This window comes from Oncorhynchus clarkii, unplaced genomic scaffold (genome assembly GCF_045791955.1).
Source record: "Oncorhynchus clarkii lewisi isolate Uvic-CL-2024 unplaced genomic scaffold, UVic_Ocla_1.0 unplaced_contig_4448_pilon_pilon, whole genome shotgun sequence".
Classification (NCBI taxonomy): domain Eukaryota; kingdom Metazoa; phylum Chordata; class Actinopteri; order Salmoniformes; family Salmonidae; genus Oncorhynchus; species Oncorhynchus clarkii.
The window spans coordinates 49,547-59,476 of NW_027260868.1; the positions used below are offsets into that span (position 1 = coordinate 49,547).

A 9,930-nucleotide genomic window follows, 5' to 3' on the forward strand; every position below is an offset into this window, starting at 1 on the left:
CAGAAGGATTGAAACCATGTATTGAATGAAGCTCATTTCCTAAATGTAATGGATGACTGACTGAGTGCAGACAAGGCATTCTCTCAGAGTGGTATTGTAGGGGTATTGTTAGGGTTGAGCTTGGATGTGGACATGAAGCTACCAACTGGGCACACACTGCTTGAATCAGCGTTGGTTCCACGTCATTACAATTAAATCATGTTGAACGTGGAATAGACTTTGAATCTGTGCACAGTGGGTAGGGTTAGGGTTATGGGCTATGGCTTGGGTTAGGGTTGAGCTGGGATGTGGACAGGAAGTTGGTGTTAGGGTTGAGCTGGGATGTGGCCATGAAGTTGGTGTTAGGGTTGAGCTGGGATGTGGACAGGAAGATGGTGTTAGGGTTGAGCTGGGATGTGTACATGAAGTTGGTGTTAGGGTTGAGCTGGGATGTGGACAGGAAGTTGGTGTTAGGGTTGAGCTGGGATGTGGACAGGAAGTTGGTGTTAGGGTTGAGCTGGGATGTGGACATGAAGTTGGTGTTAGGGTTGAGCTGGGATGTGGACAGTAAGTTGGTGTTAGGGTTGAACTGGGAGGTGGACAGGAAGTTAGGGTTAGGGTTGAGCTGGGATGTGGACAGGAAGTTAGGGTTAGGGTTGAGCTGGGATGTGGACAGGAAGTTAGGGTTAGGGTTGAACTGGGATGTGGACAGGAAGTTAGGGTTAGGGTTGAACTGGGATGTGGACAGGAAGTTAGGGTTAGGGTTGAGCTGGGATGTGGACAGGAAGTTAGGGTTAGGGTTGAGCTGGGATGTGGACAGGAAGTTAGGGTTAGGGTTGAGCTGGGATGTGGACAGGAAGTTAGGGTTAGGGTTGAACTGGGATGTGGACAGGAAGTTAGGGTTAGGGTTGAACTGGGATGTGGACAGGAAGTTAGGGTTAGGGTTGAGATGGGATGTGGACAGGAAGTTAGGGTTAGGGTTGAACTGGGATGTGGACAGGAAGTTAGGGTTAGGGTTGAACTGGGATGTGGACAGGAAGTTAGGGTTAGGGTTGAGCTGGGATGTGGAAAGGAAGTTAGGGTTAGGGTTGAACTGGGATGTGGACAGGAAGTTAGGGTTGAGCTGGGATGTGGACAGGAGGTTAGGGTTGAGCTGGGCTGTGGAAAGGAAGTTAGGGTTAGGGTTGAGCTGGGATGTGGACATGAAGCTAGGGTTCATATTAATTCATTCGAATTAGATAAATAAAAATACAAAATGTTCTTATGTGCACTTTCTCACAACACACTTTTTATAGGATCACAAACCAACTTACAGCCATAAAATAAGCACGGTTGATTTTCTGAACACAAAAACACATCTTCACCCCTTCACACAACAATACTTTGCCAGCGACTACACTGTCTGTTTCTCAAACTGGACACAGCAGCGAAACAATTGTATGGGTTGAGAAATTGTGCTGATAACAGGGCTGCATGTATTCTGGAGTGCAATAAGAGGATGTTGAATAAGGAAGAGAGAACTAAAACACTCTTTATTTTGGTCAGCTAGCACGGTCAATGTCCCGTATGGCACCCTATTCCCTACATAGTGCACTACTTTTAACCAGAAGTGCACTAAACAGGAAATATGGTGCCATTTGGGACAACTGTGTCACAATGTTGTCCTCTAAGGGAGACAGGGTGGGACCATCTTCTTCATCTGACTAAAGAAAGAAAATAGGAAACTTCAAAAATTGCCACATAAACTACTGGCTGAAGGTTACCGTCATTGATGTTTTTTGATGTCTCAAACTTCAGGAAGCAAAGCCATGAGGTCAACATGGCTCCTTCAGAGGTTTTAGGGCAACTGACACTGTGCTGACTGGATGTACAAACAGTCAAGCCTACATTTCCCAGGTAGCCCTATAGAAGCCTCAGTTCGGATGAAACAGCTTACGTTACCCAGAAAGCCTCAGTCCCACACTGCAGAACACAAAATCCAGACAGAGGGGCAGTCAAACACTACCACAAACTGCTACAAGAACTCAGAACTGACCTTGCAGATATACCATGTCATTGAAAGAACTACATCGATTCCAAAAGTCTCATAGATTGCTGGTAGAGTAGTAAGTATACTGTACATTTTTGTCCTTTCTGTCAGTTTGTCGGATATTATTTACTACCAGGTATTCAATTTTGTCCTCTTTGTGACGTCACATGTCATGTCACCGCTGGTCGTTGGCAAGTGTCACCGCAGTCCGAATCTGACCTTTGACCTTTCCCGGAATGCCCCGCGGCACCACCATTGAGCTCTTAGCCCCACCCCCCAGGTTCTCCTCACTGTCTGTGTTGCTATAGCAACTGGAGGTCGGGGAGGTTGCCAAGGCGATGATCGATGAGTCTGTGGAGTCTCCTCTGTCGTGGTAGACCATAGTTGAAGAGGGAGTGTCACCCTGGAAAAGTGGGTGCATATCCTTGTTGTTCAGCCCCGCTTGGGCCCTCTCATCCTGGGTCTCCTCCTCAGGCGAGCCCCTGGCTTTGTCTTGGGACTGGTCGTTGAGCAGGGTGACAAGGAAGTCGATGTACTTCATGGCCAGTCGGAGGATCTCATTCTTGGAGAGCTTCTTGTCCGGAGGGTGGGTGGGGATTAGCCTGCGGAGGTCTGAGAAGGCCCCGTTGACGTTCTGCTGGCGCCAACGCTCCCGGCTGTTGGTGAACACACGCCTCGCCAGCTTCTGAGGAGGGCCCGCTGGATGAGGATACACAGGCACAGTGCATTAAATACACATACCTACTAGTATGCACATGTACATACACGCAACTGAATATCAGGAAGGGGTTCCTAATATTTGGTATACTCAGTGTATATCACAGGAGGTTGGTGGCACCTTAATTGGGGAGGAAGGGCTTGTGGTAATGACTGGAGCGGAATCAGAGGACTGGTATCAAATCCATCACATACATAGTTTCCAGGATGCCATTCCATTTACTCCGTTCCAACCATTATCATGAGCTGTCCTCCCCTCAGCAGCCTCCTGTGGTGTATGTGTACATACATACACTACATAAACTGTATCTCATTGATTTGTCATATGCTGGTATTGGTCAGTAGTCCATGGACAGTCACACCAGTTTATCTTCTATTTACCATCACTGAGATCCAACTCATAGTGTGAGGAGGACCGTCTCTTGATGCTTCTACTGGAAAAGATTCCATAGTTACCAGAGGGACCAAGATGAGAACTGAGAGAGAGAAGGAGAGAATCAAATCAAATCAAATCTCATTTTAACGGTGGCTTACAAATATTTAACAGCTGTTATTGCAGGTGTAGTGAAATGCTTGTGTTCCTAGCTCCAACAGTGCAGTAATATCTAACATACACAACAATACACATGAATCTTGGAATTAAGAAATATAGAAACATTAGGACATTAGAAGCAATGTTGGAGTCCGGAGTACAAATGTATATTTGCAGTTGAAGTCGGAAGTTTACATACACTTAGGTTGGAGTCATTAAAACTAGTTTTTAAACCACTCCACAAATGTCTTGTTAACAAACTATAGTTTGGCAAGTCGGTTAGGACATCTACTTTGTGCATGACACAATTCCAGTGGGTCAGAAGTTTACATACACTAAGTTGACTGTGCCTTTAAACAGATTGGAAAATTCCGTCATGGCTTTAGAAGATTCTGATGGGCTCATTGACATCATCTGAGTCAATTGAAGGTGTACCTGTGGATGTATTTCAAGGCCTACCTTCAAACTCAGTGCCTCTTTGCTTGACATCATGGGAAAATCAAAAGAAATCAGCCAAGACCTCATAAAAAAAATGGTAGACCTCCACAAGTCTGGTTCACCCTTGGGAGCAATTTCCAAACACCTGAAGGTACCACGTTCTGTACAAACAATAGTACGCAAGTATAAACACCATGGAACCACGCAGCCATCATACCGCTCAGGAAGGAGGCTCGTTCTGTCTCCTAGAGATGAACGTACTTTGGTGAGTAAACTGCAAATCAATCCCTGAACAACAGCAAAGAACCTTGTGAAGATGCTGGAGGAAACAGGTACAAAAGTATCTATATCCACAGTAAAACAAGTCCTATATCGACATGACCTGAAAGGATGCTCAGCAAGGAAGAAGCCACTGCTCCAAAACCGCTATAAAAAAAACAGACTACGGTTTGCAACTGCACATGGGGACAAAGATCGTACTTTTTGGAGAAACGTCCTCTGGTCTGATGTAACAAAAATAGAACTGTTTGGCCATAATGACCATCGTTATGTTTGGAGGAAAAAGGGGGATGCTTGCAAGACGAAGAACACCATCCCAACCGTAAAGCACGGGGGTGGCAGCATCATGTTGTGGGGGTGCTTTGCTGCAGGAGGGACTGGTGCACTTCACAAAATAGATGTCATCATGAGGCAGGGAAATTATGTGGATATATTGAAGCAACATCTCAAGACATCAGTCAGGAAGTTAAAGCTTGGTCGCAAATGGGTCTTCCAAATGGACAATGACTCCAAGCATACTTCCAAAGTTGTGGCCAAGTGGCTTAAGGACAACAAAGTCAAGGTATTGGAGTGGCCATCACAAAGCCCTGACCTCAATTTCATAGAAAATTTGTGGGCAGAAGGAGGCCTACAAACCTGACTCGGTTACACCAGCTCTGTCAGGAGGAATGGGCCAAAATTCACCCAACTTATTGTGGGAAGCTTGTGGAAGTCTACCCGAAATGTTTGACCCAAGTTAAACAATTTAAAGGCAATGCTCCCAAATACTAATTGAATGTATGTCAACTTCTGACCCACTGGGAATGTGATGAAAGAAATAAAAGCTGAAATAAATAATTTTCTCTACTATTATTCTGACATTTCACATTCTTAAAATAAAGTGGTGATCCTAACTGACCTAAGACAGGGAATTTTTACTAGGATTAAATGTCAGGAATTGTGAAAAAGTTTAAATGTATTTGGCTAAGGTGTATGTAAACTTCTGACTTCAACTGTGTTTATTCGTGGTGGGACGTGTAGACATTGTGGACAGTCTGTGGATAGAATATGTAGTATATCTGAAGAATACGTAGGATAGACTTGTATATGTATAGCAAAAGTTAAATATAATGGCCTTGACTAGACTACAGTATAACCATATGAAAGTGGGTAAAACAGTATGTAAACATTATGAAACATTATTATAGTGGCGTCCAAAGAGGGAGGAACGTGAGAGAGTTTTCATTGGAAATGAAAGATAACAAACAAAAGTATCCAAGCAATAAAATAATATAAACTGTAGAAGTACAAACAATGCTATTCAGGGGAGTAATCATATTTTAAATGGTTTTCAAATTGTTCAATGGATTTGAAATGGCAAAAAAAAACATTTCAAATTGACTGAGGGAGAGAAAGCGAGCAAAGTGATCTGTATGGTGATTATGTTTGGGATGTTGATGGAGTGTGCATGCTGTCAGCAGGCTCTCTCTCGTTAGGGCTGACACTGGCAGAGACATGCTGCTAGAATAGAACAACGTTCCTGCTGAAAATGAAGAGGAAGAAGGATATTTCATCATACTGATTCTAGGAAATGGGGCTCTGTGGGGAAGTAGTAGTTCTAGTTTAATAATTGGTTAGGATTTAAGGGTTAGGAAAAGCAGAAAGAGAAATCTACGTTATAAACAGTCAGTTGTTGTAGTGAAACTGTCAGTTATAGTGAAACAGTTTGCCATACAGTATCAGAAAGCCAGTCATAACATGAAATATGATAATGCAAGTGGAGGCTGCTGAGGGGAGGACAGCTCATTATAATGGCTGGAATGGAGTCATTGGAATGACATCAGCCACATGGAAAACACGTGTATGATGTCATTCCAATGACTCCATTCCAGCCATTATTATGAGCTGTCCTCCCCTCAGCAGCCTCCACTGGATAATGGAATATAATGTGAATATGAAACATCACCTGCTGAAGAAGTGGTGTGATGGCAGGTACTGGTGGGGCAGCAGGGGGCCCTGGGAGGGGATGGGTGGGGCCCCTGGTCTGGTCCCTGACAGAGAGGTGAGCTGGGTGAGGCGGATGGCCCCGTGGTGGTGGGTGTGATGGTAAGGGTCATGGTGGTAGGGGTGGTTGGGGATGGGGTGCAGGGTGGTTAGAGGGGTGTTACTGGGGAGGGAGAGGGGGTGGGGGGGTTTACTGTGTCCCAGACTAATAACAGGGATGTGGGGAGGGAGGGGGGCAATAGAGGAAAAGGAGGAAGAAGAGGAGGAGGAGGATGGGGGGAGGACGGCAGAGGTAGTGGATGTAGACACTGGGGCTGGGAGGAGGGGAGGCGGAGAGGAGGAGGGGGCTTTCGGAGAGGAGCGAATGAAACCTCCTCCCTTGGTGTTGTTTGTTTCCATGGAGACCGGTGGTTCAGGTGCGATGTTGGTGGCGGCAGGGTGGTCAAGCAACTTGGTAGGGGACTCTGGAGGTGGAGGAGGGGAGGCAGGGGGGCTAGGTGGGACAAACCTGTCTCCCGGACTCCCTGCTTCATTATCCGGTGGTGGGCTGCTAGCGTCAAGTGAAGCCGGTGAGGGGGTCTGCTGAGGGCTCAGTCGTTCAGACTCCGACAGGGGGTCAGAGGGGGGGTTCAGTTTCTCCATCATGGTACCTGTGGGAAGGCACCCCACCACTGCACCCCTCACCCCTTCCGCTGTTCTGTCTCTCTCACCCAGCATAGTGTCTCGGCCACTAGCTGCTGCTGCTAGACGCCTATAGACCTCCACAGACCTCTCTCAGCCCCGGTCCTCTGCGGCTACTCCAGATAATATCTCCTTATTATGCTGTTAGTCCCCTGGTCCTCCTGAACGACGGGTTGTCTACTGCTGTTATTAATCAGTCCAGAGATGTCTGTGATGGGCTGTCTGGGTCCTGGGTTTTCAGGGGTCAGGTGTCATTGGGTGGTGTTGAAGCTAAGGCTGATGCCCTCGGGTTTGGCTCAGTCCAGTCTTATTGTCACCTCTCATTCTGAGGGCTGTTGCGTGTGTGAGAGCGAGTGTGTGTGTGAGAGTTTGTGTGTGTGTGTGTGTGTGTGAGAGAGAGAGAGAGAAGGAAAAAAAGGAGAGAGCGTGTGAGTGTGATCTTGCATTCATGGCCCCACTCAAGAGGCTGTGTCCAATCTACAGTGGCTGGGCAGACGATGCTCACATCAATAATCATGTGCCAGTGTTTACTAGTGGTCTGACCGAGGCGTCTCTGGATCTTCTTGGAGCTCCACAGCAGACTAGTTGGTCTGGTTTAAGTTAAGTAGTCTAGACTTTTTCCCATAGTACATCCTGAGGAATAGCCAAGTACGTTGTCTTTGAATGAGTCACCATCGGCCGACACTGTTGATTAGTCCCCCAGTCTGTCTGTCTGTCTTTTCGGATATGAATCAAACTGTCCATACAATCCACATTGTCCCAGGTGCATAAAGATTGGACGGTTTTCAAACCTGTAGAACAAAAGAGATAAGACACATTTGCTTTACATGATTTAGTGGGTCAAATACTGGAATGAATGAAATGTTATTTTCCTGTCAAATCACCAGTTGGCAACCCATCCCTTAATGGATTAATTGGCACATAAACAAACATTACAATAATTCACTTTGGTAATTCAGTGATAATTCTTCTTCTGGAAGTGGTGAATATAAAATAAATATACATTAAGAATTTTGAATTAATTAGGAAATTAAAATGACACATTTTTCCATATATAATCTACATCAAAGCTAAATCTAGTATCCCTGGCCCTCTCACGAGCTGATGACAGGCTCAACATGGTTGTCATGGGTGTCCATTGTTTGGTATCATACTGCGTGTGTGTTTTCCTCATTTCAAGGAAGTTCACAGTTGTCTTATAGGTTCTGCTTCTGCAAGACTTGGATGATTCATTATTCATGGCTGGATTGTGCAACCGTCTCTTCTCCTTATTCAAAGCCTTATGTTTGGGACCAATCCAACACATCACTGAGTACCTGCCTCTGTATTACCAAGCATGGTGGTGGCTGCATCATGGCAACGGTATGCTCGACATCAGCAAAGGCTGGGGGAGTTTTTTAGGATAAAAAGAAACGGAATAGAGCTAAGCACAGGCAAAATCCTAGAGGAAAACCTGGTTCAGTCTGCTTTTCAACAGACACTAGGAGACAAATTCACCTTTCTGCAGGACAGTAACCTAAAACACGAGGCCAAATCTACACGGGAGTTGATTACCAGGAAGACGGTGAATGTTCCTGAGTGGTGAAGCTACAGTTTTGACTTAAATCTGCATGAAAATTGCTGTCTAGCCTTGATACCCAACACCTCGACAGAGATTGAAGAATTTTTAAAATAATAATGGGCGAATATTGCACAATACAGGTGTGTAAAGAAACGTACCCAAGAAGCCTCACAGCTGTAATCGCTGCTAAAGGTGTTACTAGCGTGTAGTGACTCAGGGAGGTGAATACTTATCTAATCAAGAAATATTACTGTTTACTTTTTCATTCATCTAACAAAAAATGTTGGAATTTTTCTTCCACTGACATTCTAAAGTATTTTGTGTAGATCATTGGTAAGAAATGACATATATCTTGAGAGAGAGAACAGGCAAGGTGAGCTTTCAATATAAACATTTGATTCATAGAAAAGTTTAATAATAAAAAACGACAATGGAACAAATACTCCCAAAGATGTGTTGAAGTCTTTCTTTTTGTTACATGTTTTTTTGTAATATTTTATTATTTGCAATCAAATTATAATGTTTAATTAATTGCTTGACCATTTATTTGTGTCATGAAGAGTATGTTACCTTCAATGTTCAGCTGCCTTTATGTCTACAATTCAATTTGAACTTGATTACATTTTAGTTAATGTTCGTAACGATTCAGATTTTTGGTTGTTGTTATTCCTTGTTTCCTTTGACATGAGACCAAAATCATATTGTATTTTTGTGTAAACTCAATGCACTCATTTGTTGTTCATTTCAAGTCATAAATTATGAATATAATTTGGTGGTCTTATATCTGTATGCCTGCAAAGATATATGTATTTTTATGTATATGATGTTATGTTTATTATATCTGTAGTAAATACACAAACATGTATTTTATTGTAATGTTTTCTACATTATTTATTTGATCAAAGAGCAGACAAAGACACATAACAGGTTTTCCTCCATAAAAAAAATTATCACAAAGAAAAATGAACTATAACTTCAGGCAATAAATTAACAACAATAACTTACGATAAATGACTTTGAACTCAATAGCATTTATCCTATACAGTAATATTTAAATTGACCAGTGCAGACCTACTCACCTACGCAGCATGAAAACCAGCGTGCTCTGTCAGTACAGTTGTTTACCCACAGGACCCTACAGTACCATAGGTAAGGTAGCACATGGCACATCTACTTTCCGTCCTCCTTAAATAAATTGGGAACTCCAGTAATGTTAAAAAAAATATGTAATATCAAAAATCCAAAAGACCAAGAGATGAAGTCAAAAATTGGTCAAGGAATAACAAAATTAACATAATGCCCTTTTGAGTCCAATGTGGTGATTCTGTTGAACGAAGGCGCACAAGCTGACAAGGTGATGCTGACCATGTCGTACTCGTGTTCTTATGTAATTCTCTAGTTCCCAATCTCTCTTTCTTTACTTTCTTCCCTCCTCTCCCTCCATGCCAGGAAGAGACAGAGCTCTAGTTGGATGGCGAGAGAGAGAGGTGAGAGAGAGTAAAAGAGAGAGAGAGAGAGAGAGAGAGAGAGAGAGAGAGAGATAAAGAGGGGGCAAGAGAGAGAGAGGGAGCAAGAGAGAGAGGGAGCGAGAGGGAGCGAGAGAGAGAGGGAGAGAGAGCGAAGGGATAGACTGAGAGACACAGAAGAGAGAAAGAGAGAGAAAGAGAGAGAGACAGAGAGAGAGAACTTCGTTGCAAGGAGAGTTTTTCCGCTCCCCACTGGACAAGAGGA

The 9,930-nt window shown here is 43.9% G+C and overlaps 1 protein-coding gene across 1 annotated transcript; it reads right to left on the minus strand.

Annotated features, from left to right (window-relative positions):
* Positions 1-3: 3 nt before the first annotated feature.
* Positions 4-9,698, minus strand: LOC139402004 (T-cell acute lymphocytic leukemia protein 1 homolog). Its single transcript, XM_071146046.1, has 4 exons — positions 9,279-9,698; positions 5,920-7,429; positions 3,107-3,201; positions 4-2,707 (listed from the first exon to the last, which is right to left on the minus strand). Exons 2-4 carry the CDS (start codon positions 6,672-6,674, stop codon positions 2,184-2,186), a joined length of 1,374 nt encoding a protein of 457 aa, XP_071002147.1. The 5' UTR covers positions 6,675-7,429; positions 9,279-9,698; the 3' UTR covers positions 4-2,183.
* Positions 9,699-9,930: the final 232 nt, after the last annotated feature.

Coding starts and splice junctions, on each gene's coding strand:
- LOC139402004 (XM_071146046.1), bottom strand. CDS start 6,674: ATGCTGGGTGAGAGAGACAGAACAGCGGAAGGGGTGAGGGGTGCAGTG. Junction 3,202..5,919: donor TCACACCACTTCTTCAGCAG/GTGATGTTTCAT, acceptor TCTCTCTCTCAG/TTCTCATCTTGGTCCCTCTG. Junction 2,708..3,106: donor TGAGTTGGATCTCAGTGATG/GTAAATAGAAGA, acceptor ATCCTCATCCAG/CGGGCCCTCCTCAGAAGCTG.